At 41.2% G+C, this 18098-nt stretch overlaps 1 protein-coding gene across 1 annotated transcript in view; it reads left to right on the top strand.

Moving 5' to 3' along the window:
- Positions 1 to 18098, top strand: part of patj (PATJ crumbs cell polarity complex component) — a 250035-nt gene that overhangs the window by 170489 nt on the left and 61448 nt on the right. Inside the window, exons 13-14 of the mRNA XM_041278026.1 lie at positions 2442 to 2533; positions 15593 to 15665. Of these exons, the coding sequence (XP_041133960.1) occupies positions 2442 to 2533; positions 15593 to 15665 (165 nt within the window). The remainder of the gene's footprint in view (positions 1 to 2441; positions 2534 to 15592; positions 15666 to 18098) is intronic.

The raw sequence follows: 18098 nt of genomic DNA, 5'->3' as shown, positions 1-18098 counted from the left end.
AGGTTTTTCATGATTATCTTTGCTTTTAACTGTATAAACTTGTCTATAGACACTTAATATTTCATTATATGATACATGTACTTATATAAGCTGATAAACATAAGTGAAGCATTCAAAAATTTTATTTTTAAATGAAAATGTAAATCTTGTCAGTTTCAAAGCTATGGTCACCCAAAGCAAGGGGATTTCAGTCCGAAGCACAAGTCAGTTAAAAGTCTGAAATGTGTATAACACGGTGTTAGAACACTGGCCTTAAGTATAAAAGTGTCTTTGTTAGATGTCCTCTGAGTTAACTAGCATGTTACCTAATTAACCTTTTGTCACCAATTATTGTTAACAGGTGAAAGTCCATGATTACTATAAATATAGGTAGCATAGGCACAAGTTTGTCATTCCTGAATGTAAGGGGGCAGTAAATGGCAAAATACGCTCAGTTAAGCAAAGAAAAAAGTCTGTAATTACTTGAAATGAAGATCAATCTTTATGACAAATCGCAAGAACTTTGCAAGTGTCTGTAACTGCTGTGTCCAAGACCATCGAACGATTTGAAGAAACTGGCACTCATGAGGACCGAACAAGGTCAGGCAGGCCAAGGGTGACCTCAGAATCAGAGAACAAGTTCATTTGGGTCACAAGTCTGCGAAACCGGCGATTAACTGCCCCTGAAATACAAGCTCAGCCTGCCGAGTCTGCAGACCTCAATCCCATTGAACTTGTATGGGACGAATTGGACAGAAGAGTCAAAGCAAAGCTACCCACAAGTGCCCTACATCTCCGGGAATTGCTGCAGAAGAGCTGGGAAGACACGTTGGGTGATTTCCTGCTGAAACTTGTTAACCGAATGCCTCGTGTTTGTGAAGCTGTTATTAGGCAAAGGGTGGCTAGTTTGAGGAATCCAAGATTTAGAGACAATTTTCAATTTTCTTGAACACTGCTTTGATACTTCTTATGTTTTGTTTTGTATATTGTAACATGTGTTTTCATTTTCAAGAATTTACAGAAACGTATACGATGTAAAACATTGTCAATTATTAAAAAAAAACTATATATTGCATTTCCTGAATATATGCTCCATTGTTTCTTGTTCACCACAATTACTGCATAACCCAGTCCAGTATAAATGATAATTTAATGCTGTGTGTTCTACTATCAAGTGTTTTTTTTTTTAATATAATAAAATCTTCCACTGTTTCCCATTGTTCTTGATATACATCCATTATGTTTTCTTTAGCCACTGCATTCTCTTCTGCAGGACTCAAAGCTATTATTATGTCTATTTCTTTATTTAGAGTTGCTTTTTTGCTTCAAAATCCACAATTTAATTTCCTAAGATACCCCAGTGGCTTGGGTATAGTCTCAGAATAGTTTTGCCATTTTTATAGCTAGAATGTAATTTCTGGATAAGCTCATATATATCTATCCTGTCTCCTTTTTCTGATTCTAATGCCTGCATTGAGCTTAGAGAATCTGTAAAAATCACAATATCCTTTTTCTTTAAATTCCTCTATTTTGTCTATGGCCATAAGAAATGCCACCAACTAAAAGTAAACACTGATAAATTATTTGATAATCTTCCCCTTTTACATATTTCACATTGTTGTATACAGTAGCGTATCCCGTTTTTCTTAGCATATCCTTTTGATCCATCTGTGTATATCTGCACATCTCTTCCTTATTTTTAACATATTCCTGTCCTTTTATTTTAGTTTCCATTTTATTTCCTTTCTTGATAATTATTGTGGTTAATAATTTACATATTTTTGGTTTCTTAACATTCATTTTGGCATCAATATTTTATCTATGTTTTCCATTCTTTTTATTTCCTCAATCTTAACCTCTTTTGCCCAGTTTGTCATGCAAAATGCAAATGTTCCACCAGCTTTTTCCCTTTTTATATTGATGATACCACTTTGTCCCAGTACTCCCCCTCACTAGATGTTCCTCACTAATAGACTTAATCTTATTCCAATACCTTTGTGTGGGAATTCACTGGACACAAGACAGAATTATTTTGTTGAACACCTCTTGGTGCACTGATTTATTTCTGCCACAAGGTGGCACTGTTGTCAAAGCGCAACAGAATACCAGCACTGGTAAAAGGCTGGCCGTTCTCTCGTATTGAACACACAGGTGCTCAAGTAATACTATAAACAAAAGGGCGAAAGATAAATAAATAAAATAAATCACAATAGCAAAACTACAAATAAAAGGTGCTGCTCTTGCAGCGTTCCCCCACCATCGCTACACGCATGACTTGGGTCTTTAGCCTGCGCTTTGCTATTCCCCTGCTATACTCTTTGGGTATATTCAAATCCATCAAGTAATCATTGCAGCACAAGATGCAGTAATTAGTTCTTATTAGCCTGGGTGTCATGCTATCCTCAGTTAGTAAAAACCAATTGCCTCCTGTATAACAGCTTTCATTCTGCTTGTCTCTGCAGATAAACAATCAGATTCTGTATGGGAGAAGCCACCAGCATGCATCCTCCATCATCAAGAGTGCTGCTCCCAAAGTCAATCTCGTCTTTATCAGGTAAGCAAAGCATTACATTGTAATTCTCTATCATCAGGAGTGCTGTTCGTCTTTATCAGGTAAGCAAAGCAATACATTGTAACAAAAGTTGATTATCACTGAATTTAAGATTACAACCCCCAGCAGTGGATAAAATCCCCAGAGAAGGGGACAGAGTGGAGGCGGTCATATGTACATGCATCACACTTCATACATTTCTGCTTACAGTATATCTAGATAACCGATTATCCAATTATACTGTTGAGAATATCAGATTCTGGGAATATATAAGGGTGCTTTTCTTTCTGCACATCTGTGTGGCACACTTACATGCTTGCGTATTTCTGAAGAACCTTTCAAAATTGGTAACAGGATTTAGAGCTGTAACAAAGGGTACATTGGACCTTTGAAGGTTCAGAACATATTACTGAATGAAGGTGGGGGTGGGTGCTCAGTTTTCAAAATGAAAAGTATTTGTGTTGGTGTGTATTTTATGTTTCATACTTATTCTACCATAACACGTCTCTTACAACGCCTTGTACTGTAGGTATGAGTATGTCTTTTACAGCTTCTACAGGTTCTTCCCCAGTGTGTTGGCATAATACCCTGCTCCAAAACATGGCAGTAGTGGCATAAAGAGGTGCTATGTTATTACTTTTGTATGTACACTATAAAGAAAATCTGAAAAATTGCATGACAGTGCAGCAGTGGAATCCTAACAGATTGTTTGTAGTGAATGTGAATTGTCATAAGATTTCCAGAAAGCTTTTGACAAAATCCTGCATAAAAGATTAATGCTCAAACTAACTGCAGTAGGGATTCAAGGAAATGCATGTACATGGATTAGGGAGTGGTTAACATGTAGAAAACACAAATAACTAATTAGAGGAGAAACCTCAAAATAGAGCTAGGTAACCAGTGGAGTACCACAGGGATCAGTATTAGGTCCTCTGCTATTCCTAATCTACATTAATGACTTAGATTCCAAGTCCCAGGGCTTACTCTTCGCAGCCCTTGCTGCTGTTCCGTGAACTGCAAAAAAAGTAATCCAAGCAACAACAAAAAAATGTAATTTGTGCCATATATTTGCTGAAATTGTTATGTATTCCTAGTTTTGTCCTTGGATGTGATTTTTAGAAAAATAGAGTATGCAGGATTGTCACAAAGACGGCTGGAGTGGGTGGAGTCAGACCAGAGCCAGGAAATAAGCAACAGAGAGGTGTGGTTTACTGGAGCTGAGCGAATGTTTTCACTCAGCATTTAATAAACAGAACAGAAAATAAAAATGTTGTACAAACAAACACAGGACACGGCACACGTCGCCAAAACAAAAAGACAAACAAAACAGACTAGACAGACAAACACGGTGAGCAGATAATTTAACTATTCTTTTTAACTTTAACTATGCTTTTTATCTTTACCTCCGTCTCCAATCCCGTTCACCACTCACCAAACACCCAACCACGAGTGGGTGAAAACATGCTGTTTTTATGCTGCTGTACCAAGACTTGATTGCTAATCAATCATTCAGTTGGAGTCTCGGTACAACTGTATGTGAATTAATAAAGTGCAATTCCCCGTGCTCACATATTATTACATTTTACCTGCATGTGAAGTGCTGTGCAATCCTCATGCCTAAATACAAATATACATTTTAAACACTCGTATTACACAGACCCATTTATATTCTGTGTACCAATGACTATACACCAACATTTAACACATCACAAGCAACATAACAGATAATATACACAGGGGCGGGCACTTTGTCACAAGGATTTAAAAACAAAAAAAACAGTACAGTATATTCAAGGTGAATCTGGATTCTGACGGACTATGGGTTTTTTTTATATATTTTTTTTAGCATGCTGTTTTTCTGTTTATCAATTTCATCTAAAATTTTAAGGTTATAGCCTCAGATTCGTTTTCATCCTGATGATTTAGTGAACAACTGGGGGTGTAGAATGTATTGCTTATGTTTCCTCACTCTTGCTAAATATAACATTCACAGCAGACACACAAATCAAAGTGCTGTAATTTGGCACTCTCAAGTGGATCTCCCTCTTAGCACTAGTAGGAAGGATCCCATTTCATCGGAGGGAGGTGAGACATCCGATCTATACTACTCTGCAGCTGTAAGAGGTGTTTTCCCCAATGTGGGATCCTTAACAAACAGTTGCCTTTAGGCATTAGCGATTCTACTTCCCTTTGGAAAGGGAAGATGCATTTCAGCATGGTCAGGGAGGTGGATCATTCTATGGCCAATAACACAATAGAGAAATGTACTTCCTGATATTCGTACCTCTACCCGACGTTCGACAACACGGGCAAGATATACATTTACCCTGACAGTCCTGGAACTGGTATTAACCCGGCTACCCCACAAGATAAATAGCCAACAACATTGAAAACAGTTTACACCAGTGACAAACAGGTTGGCACACTGAGAACTGCTTATGCACAGAGTTTCTACAAGCAGATTTAATCTGTGCACTCATCCTTTCATAAGGGATCCATGTATCTTTTAAAAGGGAGGAGAGGAGTACAGTAATACCTCTGTTCTCCATCAGGACCTGCCTATACCAGCTAAAGGCGTCTTTTCTTGGGGATCTCTATAGGCGAAGTATTCACCAAATATAGATGAAGTACATTCATCAGATGTATTTTGAGGACAAACCTCTCTCAAAAAAAAAGGGAAGGGAGGTTAAAACCATAGAGCTCAGTAAGAAGATTTGTTACTTTTGTCTTCCAGGACAGAGGCTTATTGGTCTACAGCAGGAGTGGCCAACCGACATCTCCCGAGCCACATGCGGCTCTATTGTGGTCAAAATGCGGCTCTTCGAACTTCCCGTATATTTCATTACACAATGAATAAGTTTTTTTTTTTTTTTTTTTTTTTTTTGTTTTTTATATGTGTATTATTTTTACAATATGCCTCTGAGTTTCTTTTTAGTTTTTTTTTCATCACAAGTTTTTTGTTTTTTTTTTTTTTTTTTTTTTTTTTTTTTTTCATGATCCATTTTTTCATCACAAGATGATCCATTTCTGACCTTGGCCAATCAGCAGCGTGGCAGCAGTACTTTTTTGTTACATAGGAACTAACTAGCAAATCGTATCCACCCATACTTTACTGTGCATTTGGGACTCGAGTTACAGAAGCTTGGAAACTGTTAACTTTACTTTGAACAGGACCGGCTTCTGTTTTGTTCATAATGACAGAAAAAAATAGCGAAAAAGAAAATCTGAAGATGAATATCGAACCTTCTTACCGGTGTGGGAGAGTTATTGTTTTTTTTTTTTTGTTGAACGCAATGGAAAACTCCTGTGCCTTATTTGCCAGTGCCCAGCTGCATAAAACATCTTATTAAGTATTTTACTTAAGTGTATTTTTCACTTAGCTAAGGGAAAAATTTAAGGGTGTTGCACAAAACATCTTAACCACTCTCCTTAGCCAAGGCAAAACACTTAAGTATGCATTGACTATTTAAGGTTTCAACCAATAGGTAAGTAGCTTACTGTACTCTATAAATCCTGTCTCCATGGCAAGATTTGGGCAGTTAAACAAAACTACAGTATGGCTGTGTAACAGGGCGAGCAGCCCTGTTCAGTATTTATTTTAGAACGGGGTTTGCCCTGTACTGTATTTTGTATTGAGTTATTGTATATATGTCAGCGAAGCGCCATGTGTTTTGTTATTGTTTTGGTGTAAGTTTTTTTTTTAAAGCATGGATGGGAAGCCCCATCCACATTAAAAACTTGTGGGCCATCTCCCGAATTATTTAAGTGATTAATTTGTTGCAAATCGGGAGATGGTCACCTGCATAAATACCTGCAGCTCTCTGTACTCCGTGTGGGTGTCCGAAGGGGTGAACAAGAGCAGGAGAGGAAAAAGAAGAACGAAAAAGAAACCCAAACTTAAAGGATCTGGGAGTCGGTGCGTCCACAGCCCAAGAGGAGGGAGTCGGTGCGTCCACAGCCCAAGAGGAGGGAGTCGGTGCGTCCACAGCCCAAGAGGAGGGAGTCGGTGCGTCCACAGCCCAAGAGGGGGAAGTTGGTGCATCCACAGCCCAGGTACCCACCAACTGAGGGAGAATACCTGCTGGATCCACCTCCACCACCGTGGGAGGACTGCTTGTTGCTCCCACCTCCACCAGTAGAGGGAGAGTACCTGCTGGTTCCACCTCCACCACTATGGGAGGACTACGTGCCACTCCCACTTCCACCAGCAGAGGGAGCATGCCTGCTGGTTTCCCCACTGCAGCCAGAAGGGGAGGAGCCCCTGCCGCTTTCGCCCCAGAAGGGGAGGAGCCCCTGCCGCCTTTGCCAGGAGCAGAGCAGCAGGAGCTGCCTCTGTCTCCACCACCATCACCACCTGGAGAAGAGATGCAGGAGCTGACTTTGTCTCCACCACCAGGAGCAGAGCAGCAGGAGCTGCCTCTTTCTCCACCCCTGCTAGAGGGAGAGAGGCAGGAGCTGCCTCTCCCTTCAGAATTGGAGGGACCAGGGTAGGATGCTGCCGGACCTCAGCAGTCCCTGTGTAGGTTGTTGAGGGGAGCATGGGGGAAAAACGTCCGGCCGCAGTGGCTGCGAAGAGGGCCAATCCCCACACCACAGCTAGGCCTGGCTGTCCTCCCACCGTCGCCTCCCGAAGGTCCGCTGCCGCCATCACCTTCCGAGGGACAGCTGCTGCCCTGCCTCGCACCGTCCAAGGATGCCTGCCTCGCACCGCCCAAGGATGCCACGTCTGCATTGCCTGGGGCTGCCTGTTGCTCCGCATCACCTGAGGCTGCCTGGTGCCCCGCATCGCTTGGGGAAGCCTGTATCTCTCTTATATCCCCTAGGGTTGCCGAGGGTCCCACTTCGCCTGGGGTTGCCAAGGGTCCTGCTTTTTCTGGGTTTGCCAAAGATCCTGCATCGCCTGGGTTTGCCTGTGTCTCCTCTGCTTCTCCTAGGGTTGCTGTTGGTCCTGCTTCGCCTGGGGCCGCTGCCGCCTCTGCTTCGCCTGGGGCCGCTGCCGCCTCTGCTTCGCCTGGGGCCGCTGAGGGCTCTGCTTCGCCTGGGGCCGCTGCCGGCTCTGCTTCGCCTGGGGCCGCTGCCGCCTCTGCTTCGCCTGGGGCCGCTGCCGCCTCTGCTTCGCCTGGGGCCGCTGCCGCCTCTGCTTCGCCTGGGGCCGCTGCCGCCTCTGCTTCGCCTGGGGCCGCTGCCTGGCTTGCACTGCCTGGGGCCGCTTCTGGTCCTGCGGGACCGCAGGAAGCACTGGGGTCAGAAGACCAGCCCTCCCAGCCGCACTGAAGCCCCGGAAGAGGGAGCTGCCAGCCACGAAGGAGTGGGAGGTGAAGGACCTCCCACCATGGCAGCCCCCATCAACAGCTTACTCCCCCTCTTCTGGGTCTTTGAGACTAAGGGTGGAGGTAGCCGTTGGTGCCATGTGTGTATTGCACAAGGGGGGGGGGGGTATATAACAGGGCAAGCAGCCCTGTTCAGTATTTATTTTAGAACAGGGTTTCCCCCTGCGCCCCTGTACTGTATTTTGTATCTGTTTTGTTATTGTATATATGTCGGGGAAGCGCCATGTGTTATGTTATTGTTTTGGTGTAGGTTTTGTTTTTGCAGCGTGGATGGGAAGCCCCATCCACATTAAAAACTTGTGCAGAAGGTGGCCATCTCCCGAATTTATTAATTTGTTGCTAATCGGGAGTTAGTCACCTGCATAAATACCTGCAGATCTCTGCACTCCGTGTGGGTGTTTGGAGGAATGAACGAGAGCGGGAGAGGAGTGTAAAAAAGAAGAACGAAACCGAAACTTAAAGGATCTGTGAAGGCTAATGCCCAGCTGGACCTTTAGGTCTATTTTGTGTTCATGATTATTTTTGGTTCAACCTTTTATTTTTGTGCTCTGTGAGCAAGTGTTCTTTTATTTAAATATTTTATTTAATTTTGTGTTGCTTAATAAACAGTACCTGCCTGGTTTGTTATTCTTCCGGCTTCTGGCCTGCTGTCACTGCAACACCATTTTCTGCCACAGGCTGATAAAAAAAAAAAGAAACTCAAACTGGACAGAGGATGAAAAACATAATACTTATGGAGGAATATAATAAAAGAAAGCAAATAACAGGCAAACTCCGAATTTGACAACTGCCATGAAGCAGAAGAAATTGGCAGAAATAACTGAATGTGTGAATGCAAGAAATTTAACGGTAAATCACAGCATTCACAAGATTAAAAAAAAAATAGATATATATTCTGATTTCAGAAGAGCATCACAAAAAACAGGTAAATCTACAAAAAATATACACTAAACATATTTGTTTAAACAATTTGTATGGTTGTGTTTGCAACAAAAATGAGAGCAGTATCTTGTATTTATAGCAGAATTAACCATTAATCTCACTTAAGGTGTTATGCAACTGGCCAAATGTGTTTTTTTAAGTATACATTTGTATAGTAATAAAAAGCCACCAGTTGCTACCGCTGTATTTGAAGAACAGAGAGCAAGCTTGATTTCTTCTTGTTTGTGGTTGTTAATCTGCTTCCAGCATTATACAGACATTTAAAAGACAGTATTTCTGTCAAATCAATAGTTTGTTATTAATTGCTCATCATCCACTATATACAAAGGATTTTCTCTGCAAAACCCTCTGCTAAGTGTGGCTCTGTCCTCTTAAATTTCCAAAAACACTGCCATACCGTTTTTTCGATTTAAGGGGTCTCAATACGACATTTAAGTATTTTCACTTAGTTATCCCCTAAAGTCGTTTTGTGCAATGGTTAACTAATTTAAAGGAAATACTTAAATACAAATATTACTTAAGTAGAACATTTGGGAAAACTAAGGGGGGAATTTCACTTTAGGTGTTATGCAACACTTTATGTCGCAGTTCAAATCTGCAGTGTTATTTCACTACAAACCATGCCTGCATTGACAAAGAATTTCCCAAAGATTCTGAACTTCTGTCTTTAGACGTTAACGCTAGAACCGCCACAACAGTCATGAGTTATATGTGCTAATTTTGAAAATAAACATTTTATGTTTATTTTTTCCATTTAAATATGGTGTTTGTACTATGGAAATGTTAGATGTTATGTTTCAATAGCACAACTATTTTGGCAGTTTCTGGACACTGGCAGCAGTAAGCTGTTTGGTAAGAAGCAATACCTCAGGTGACACGCATAGGGTTGTCCCTTTTTTCTTTTAACTACAGCTTTCCAGTTTCCAGTTACCACAACTAACACCTTCACTAAGATCACCCTGACTTCCAACAATCTGCCATGTGCTGAAAACCATTTGCAAGTTTTTAGGGCATACTTCAATCAATAGGCATCATAATCCAGACAACCTACTTGCTGAACTCAACAATAACATTCCAGATATACTCGGCACAGAGCGTACCCCACAAGTAAGTGATCTGGCCTACGGCTATACCACCTTGACTAAGCCTGATCTCGTCTGATCTCAGAAGCTAAAAGAAAAACACCAGATGTGCTACAGAGTATTCCCTCTCACTACAGAGGAACACCATCTACCACTTTAATTGCTCCAGTTGTCAGCAGGGATCAGCCATGGCACACAATCCAATCCATTTCTTTGCTGACTGACATACAGTATGTAGGCATACTTGTTCCTGACAATAGGCCATCTATATTTGGACAGTAAATTGTGAGGGACTCAGCCGTCATAGCTCCTGGGCCTCATGGTTTAGGATTTCTGAGATATTGGAAATAGCAGAAGCGGTGCTCTGCATCTACAGTGAAGCAGCGATCTGCTGTACAGAACAGGACACTGGTTTCCACAATACTTTGCGGTTGATGGTAGCTGCCTGAAGACTGAAGGGCAACTGCTAAGGAGCTGTACTAATCTGAACATGTACAAACCCTACTTGGTCAAAAAATAAATACACATTTTAAATTAAAGGCAGAAACTTTCCAATCCAGCGATCCATAATCATTGTGCAATTTGGAGTCTTTCTATCTACATTTCTATCTTACCTCAGCTACCTGTTTCACAGGGGTTCTACCTACCCTCCACCAGGTTACCTAGCTGGGAATGTCAATCTGTAGGTCCCACCCTAGGAAACATTTCACTATTTAGGTTACCACAGTTCAGACCCTGGCACAGGAAAGAAAAGTGCCACTGCTTTTCTAGTGACTGAGGGATCACAAAACCAGGGTACAGCTGTCTCCAAACAGACACATTTAATCTGCATCTCATCCTGCATCAAGTTCTGCTGCCTCCTTGAAAGGAAACCAGTTTCAGTATCCATCAAAACCCATTGGGTAAAGTAGGGTTAATGTCAGGGCAAAACTAGCATCTGCGCAGTACAGGACATCTGCCACGTTGCTACCTGGGTCTCCTCTGAGAAATTTTTTTAGCGTTACTACTTTAATAAGCCTTATTTTCAGCCTACTTTACTCTGTGAATTCCGTGTCTTCCTCTACTAACTTCTACCAAACATCCTATTGATGGTCCACTATGAAAGGCGCTATATAAAAATAAAGATTACTATTATCGCTAATAGGTTCACAATGTGTGGAGTTCATCAGACGAGGTAAGAATACAAAGATTAGCTGAAATATGGTTTCTTCATAGGATGATGAACTCCACAAAGCTATATCCCACCCTCCTTTCCCCTCTTTTCTTTCCTGTTCTTATTTCCGAATTTGGACAAAAATTGGTTATGATTTGGCTTTTATGGAGGAAGTGACATGGGCATTTGCACTGAAAAAGATTATATGGTTAAGGGCTGCCAAGGACAACACTGCATTGAGTATTGTACCAGTAGCCATTCAGGGAACTTTGGATGCAACAGAGAACACATGCTCCACCCAGTCATTCAGCATTAGCATATTTTTAAAGATGAGATCATTATATATTTAGGGATACAAAGCTACTTTGAGCAAGTAGGCTGAGTGAGGAAATCAGGCAACAAACTCCCCTTCCCCTGTTGTAATGCTTTCCTAGAAACATGAGAATGTTTCCTGATACCATTCTGCTTGTGAGATAGCTGGCTCATCAAAAGAGGAGAAGATTATCTATGCTAGGGTTACGATATATCTAGGAAGTAAGGGGTCTGAGTGACAGTAAAAAGGGCTATAAAATCCCCATCCCACTTCTGAAAGTCATTTGCTGTTTCCATCATTTGCATCAGTATGTATAGCATATACACATGGAACCTGTAAATTAGGGAGATATGTTAGTGTCTCCCCTTCAGTTTCACAGCTTATGAATATTACAGTATATATTTATATTTTTGTAATTCATTCAGTATTTATTGTGTCCTTCCTTCCCAATCCAATTTTTTTTCAGAAAACCCTGATAGCAAGCCATCCTTGTGCATAGTGGGGAGGGAATACAGGTGACCAGGTTCATCACAAGGCTATTTTCAGGCTATTACCATTGTACTACCTCACAGGGCGTATTAAAACTGTCATCTGGCTGTAGATGCAGTGCCGCCATTAAATCTGTTCAATCCCTTAATAAGGATGCTTGCAAGTGACACTGAAAGAAAAATGGGAGCCATGACTACCGAATCATGTCCTGTTCCAGCCTAATGACATTAACGACATTACAAAGGGCGACGGGAAGCGCACATCTTATTGATGGGACTCATCTGATACTGTTAGGGCCACACAACCTTTCTGACCCTTTTCTGTTATTTATAGAGATTTATAGATAGTCTGTACCAGAATAAATTAGCAGTTGTGCTTGGAACGAGTCACTTGTCAGAAAGGGGAGAGAAACAGCCTCAGATGAGAAGGGGATGGTCAGAATAGGAAACTGCAGACATCCTTGAGAGATAAGAAGGCTGTTAGAGGTGTTGCTACGAGCTGCTGATGGGCTTGTGACACTGATTCACTGAGGGCGGTTAGTGTAATAGCTTAATTTCCGGCTCTTCTGTTCAGCACCAGGGGTTAAACAGGAGACCAGGCAAAAGGTCATGTGCTGACTGAGGAGACAGAGAAGGACTATAGTCACTAGATATGTTCCAAAAAACAATGGAATAGGCTTGCTGGAGCTGCAGCGGTGTCTGTGCTGACAGAAAGGATGCCTGTGCTTTCGTTTACTGTCTTTTGCTGTGCAGTCGGGTACTTCTCAGTGTTCCAGTGTTCTTGTATAGTTACTGTGTTTGGGCATGAGGCTCGCCTTTTGTACTGTTGGTGGGTTCTGTGTTTTTTTTTTTTTTTTGTGTTTTTTAAGAATCTGTATTCATGCATTGTGTGTTTGTTGTGAATAAGGGGGGTTTTCACTAGAGTAGATTCTTGTTTTATTAGTTTGTGTACATGGGTGGTTTTGATGTTTGTAGTTCGTTTGGCTCTGCTGTGTTCTTGTATGCATAGTGTAGTGTAGGCCTATTTGCATTTTTACTCTATAGAAAGGACTAGGATTGATCTATTGGGAAGTGTTCATACAAGTTACAGCCAAAATGTAATATTTACTACAGAAATTGTTTCAATACCACAGGGTATATTTTCAGAAAATGGCCTTCTGTGTTACCTCATTCTTATATTTTTCCAAATGTACCAATTTTACAAATTTAAGGTTTGCTTTGCGTCTATTTTTTAATGTCTTTAAAACAACTAGAAGATAACTTTAGTCATGTTGTTAACATTATGTTGTTTAAAGACAGGGCTCATATTAAAAACAATGCATGCAAGAAGTAAAAACAAACAAAAAAAAACTATGTGGGCCTACATAGAAATCAGTATCCATGGAAGACAGGTTCATTTCTGCAAATATGCACTATGGCAGTCCCATTAAAGGTGAAACATCTTCCACAGTAAATATTTCATTGCTGCCCATTTGTAAGCAGACGTCTCACCATTCCTTTGTGTGTGATGGAACAGCAGGGGAATTCACACGCCTCACCTGCTTTTCATTTTTGGAAACAGTTTTTTTTTTTTTTTTTTTTTTTTTATCCATGTGAAATGAATTTGGTGGGCTCAGCAGAGCCCCCCAGTGGTCAATAGTCTGTACACATTAAAACACAACGGCATCATTGGCAGTCTGCTTGAAAGAGGCCCAGGACTGAATTACAAGGACCATTCAGGTCCAAATCGAGGTTTAGTTGTGATAGGTATGGATTTTTCTTTAACACAAGTTCTTGAGCGTAGCAGAATCTAAGTCATGGTGACCTGGTAAATGCGTCCTTTATTTGTTGTGCTTTATTTGTTGTGCTTCAGTTACTTGAATTTAAACTATTTGATATATTGTGATTGCAAGTCAAGCTGAGCTATTAATTTCTAAATTATAAAGCCCATTTAGCACTATTGTTGAAGCAGAGATACAATCTGCAATATTCTTGAAATGTAACTTTAGCATATTCTAAAGATATTTGACTTCGACAAAGCTGGACATGGTTAACCGGTGTTCTTAGCTTTACCAATGTATTAAATGGATCAGGGCTGTGAATCTGCCAATGCACCTGTAAATAGTTGTTGAGGTAAAGAAAACACACTCTAAAACAATGTCAATCATAACTGAAGCAGTAAGATGCTTAATATGTTGTCACTGCGCATGTTTCTTTAAATATCTGAGCTTATCATTTCTCAAATATAACCAATTTGTCAGATTCATAAAATTGATCTACTGTACTGAAAACAAGGGACTTGTGAATGCTCTGAGTTGCTTGGAACTGTGTGTTCTCGCTGTAAAAGATATTAAAATTTAGCATGTGAATTGACCTAGTATACTTACGACTATGTTTGAAATAAGTTTGGTTGAAATCAGAGATGATCAGTTGAGGATATTCTTGAAAATTGGTTGATTTGGGATGGAATTCCCCAAAACTAGATATGTTCTCCATTTTGAATAGGTAGTGAAATAGTTTTTAAATGTGTAACAATGCATATTGCGCAGGGAGCAGCTCCATTAAGTCCTGATAATGTTAAACTACAGGGTATTGGTTGAACCAGCTGTCTGCCAAACTGTAGTCACACTTTCTATTCACTGATCTATTAATATAAACTGGATAAGGAAAATGATAATAATAGCGACCAAGAAGTTCCATTACAGGAAATGTTTAAATGTAAACCCTATGGAACACAACTTTGTCTCTAATCAGCTGAGAGAAGGTCATTAACTGACAGAAATGTACCGATTTCATTTCCAAACAGCTGCCTGTTTCAGTTGTGGCTCTCGTAATTTACTTTCTCTGGAAATACCATCAATAATACAGTTATAATGAAGAACATATTCTCAAACCCAAGCTAAATACATGAATGTTAACAAACACAATCATAAAGTTTTGAAATGTGTACATTTTCTGTCATTCTAGTATGCAGAGGAGGCAGGGAAGCAGAGACATTTGCTCTTGGAGTGTAAGGGCAGCTCCGCAGCATACAGTGGCAAACAATATGCTTCAAAGAGCAGGGGCACAAAATGTATACTAAGTAAAGAGGGTGGCATATTAAAAGTTTGTGCACCACTGTGCTAAATTACATAGTAATAATAATAATAATAATAATAATAATAATAATAATAATAATAATAATAATAAAAAGAGATGACAAAGTAACCCTAGCCAGTACTTTAAGCACAGTACAGAAACCAGGACCAGAGGACTCAGTTGGAAAGTAAGTCGTAAGACTTTAGACAGAAAGTAAGAGACAGTTTGTGGGTGGCGAGGATATGAGTTAACAAGCCACATTGTTGATGCTGAATCATTGGGTACATTTAAGATCTGATGAGACAAAGTTTTAGGATCAATCAGCTCAAGGAAATCAGCTAAGTTCGTATGTACTGATTTTTAAAGGAGTATTATGCAAGTAAATATATTATATATATATATATATTATATATATATATATATATATACTATATATATATATATATATATATATATATATATATATATATAATTATTGTGAACTTGGTAATCTCAGACTTTGAGAGTATCAGAATCTGGGGAAGTGTGGAGGTTGGCCCATCTTTACAAGTGTGACTTACTGTTCATTTTGTATTTAGATCCATACCCTTTAGCATCAGCTATTGAGAGTATACAAATTTATATGTCTCTTCCATATTGTGAATGTAGATCATGTTCTAGGTAGCTCTAATACTTTTTTCTTTTTCATTTTTTAAAGGAATAAAGATGCTATCAATCAAATGGCGGTGCCCCCCTTCCCAGGATCCTCTGGTTCTCTCTCTTCAACAGAGGTAGGGTTATTTTACACTTCTCGTAGCTCCTGCCTTTAAGCCATGTAGAGCTTTGAAGTTGAGAAATGTCTTCATTGTGGATTCCAAAGGGAGCCTCTGGCACTCCTATGGGTTAGGTAGGCAAAACCACTAGGGACTGTTTCTCCTCATCTTGCTACAGTGGACCCTACTGACCAGGGCCAAGGGGAGCTTCAGTGGATACCTGCAGGGCTGGCCTTTGTCCTCCAGACATTGGTAGCTTGCGGACATCTGCTCTTTAAGTTCTAGGTGTACAGAGGCAATAAGCTTAGTTGTGGGATCAAAGGATGCCCACTAAGGCTGCCATGTTTATTTTTAAATGTAAAAACTACTTGCAGTAAACTTAAACACTTGGAAAACCACATGGCTAATTAACATAAAGCACAACTGGTTACATTTTTAAGTTTCACTTCTATCAAATCTACAAGTAAATTACACAAACAAACTAAGAATACAAATAAGCTGAAATAGTATTTAGGCAAATAGCAACTGTATCAGAGGTTGGTTCCCTTTCATTTCGAAGATGACCACCAAACATCATTTATGGGATATACGCCCTATCTATTGGTAGGTGTCACTGAGCTCTTACTATCAAAGCTGCCGATAGGCCCCCTTCCCTTGATATTCCCTCAGTCCAGCCTACAGAGGGAATATAATCATCATGCAGGGAAGGATCTGCCTCTTTTCGCTTCTCAAGTTGGTACGGTAAGTCCTTCTGTGTTGCATTGAGCACTTTTTAGTACTGAAAAAGCGCTGTGTTGAGCTTGCTGCTAGTTCTCTTGCACTTTGTGCTGAAAGCTGGCTTGCTGTTTTTCACAGAATCAGTAGCTCCTAAATTGTAGCCTTTTTTCTATTTCTTATACTATCTTCAGCACCTGCTCGCTGCACGTGTCAGGCTGCTTGTCTTTCTGTCTGTCGTCTGTGAGTCGACTGCCAATACAGTATTATTAAAAGAGTGAGTGTGTGTTTTTCACCCTTTTTTACTTGGGAGAGCGCTGTTACTCCACTGGGGCTAGGTCTGCCTTCTCTCCGTTGTGGAGTTAGTCCACCAGCCGCCTTCGGGCCACCGGTCGGGCCTTGTTGTTTTGATTGTGCTGTGCGTCAACATGCTTGCGCAGAGGACTAGCTGCAGCACGGCTGCTTACAGCCGAACCAGCCGTGTACTCCGCACCGGGGCCTGCCCCGTTGTTGAGTGAGATATTCCTTCAGGCTGCGTAGGCCTACCACCACGTGTGTTGGGCCTTACAATCGAACAGACAGTGTGCTCTCCCCCATCTGTACTGCTGTATTATTATTGTACTGTATTATTGTATTGTTTTTTGCTGTATTGGTAAACTCAATCAATCGGCACAGCTTCGGCCCTGTCCCCCTGTTGTATGCTACGTACTGCCCAGGCATATGACCACGCGATTAGGGTAGGCACTGTTGCTTAGCTGCCCTCGGTGTTTTCTAATACCGCGGTGCGTGCTAGGCCCGTGCTACTTCACTACCACGGTGCGCACTGTGATCACTGACACACAGTACCCGATACAGGCAGTGCACTGACGCTACTCAGTGCAGGTGTGCACGCGATGCGCATGGTACCTGTTCCCAGTGCTTAGTGCACTCTTTGAGCACGGTACCCGGTACTGAATGGCACTCGGTGCACACAGTACACATGGCATGGTATCTGGCGCTAGTGTGGGAATGCACGGGGTCTCGGGTCGCACGGTGCTTGGCCACTGCTTCAGACCTAGCGCAACAGTGCCTCGTTGCCTCTACCTGTAGACGGTGCTCCACTCCGCTGTAGGTTGGGTGACTGCACGTCGTCCAGGCTAGACACTCCTGTTCAGCTACTTCACTGTGTTTACACTTTTTCTGTGTAACAGCCTACATCGCTTTGCGATTGCAGTCTGCTTAAACCTTACAGCGCTTGCTGTTTTGTGTTTTCCTCTGCTATTGCAGTTTAAAAGAAAAAGAGACGTGTGATCCTCCATCGGACCCCGGCTCTGCTGTGCTCCGCTGTAGAGTTAACTCTGCTGGACTGCCTCAGCCCGCCATCTCGGTGCACTTAAAACTTCAGTTCACTCACATTGCCATGGTGTCTGTTGTATTACCATCACAGCTTGCTGTTGTGTGTGTGTATGTGTGGTTTTATTTCACTGCTTTGTAGTTTAGAAATAAAAATAGTACAAGTGTGATTCTTCCACCAGGACTCAGCTCTGCTAGCTGCACTGTTGAGGCTTGTTTCAGCCCGCCTACTTAGCGCACCGTTTTAAAAATAAATAAATAAATAAAAAGCAGTTACACACGTTGCCTTAGTGACTGCTATTTTACTCTCACAGCCTTGCTGTTGTGTGTGTTGTTTTTCTTTACTGCCTTGCAGTTTAAAAAGAAAATGTAGTATGATTTCCACCGGGACCCAGCTCTGCTGCG

The sequence above is a fragment of the Polyodon spathula genome, chromosome 18 (genome assembly GCF_017654505.1).
Source record: "Polyodon spathula isolate WHYD16114869_AA chromosome 18, ASM1765450v1, whole genome shotgun sequence".
Lineage (NCBI taxonomy): Eukaryota > Metazoa > Chordata > Actinopteri > Acipenseriformes > Polyodontidae > Polyodon > Polyodon spathula.
Note: the sequence above shows the minus strand (reverse complement) of the source record. Positions and strands in the feature narration are given on the sequence as shown.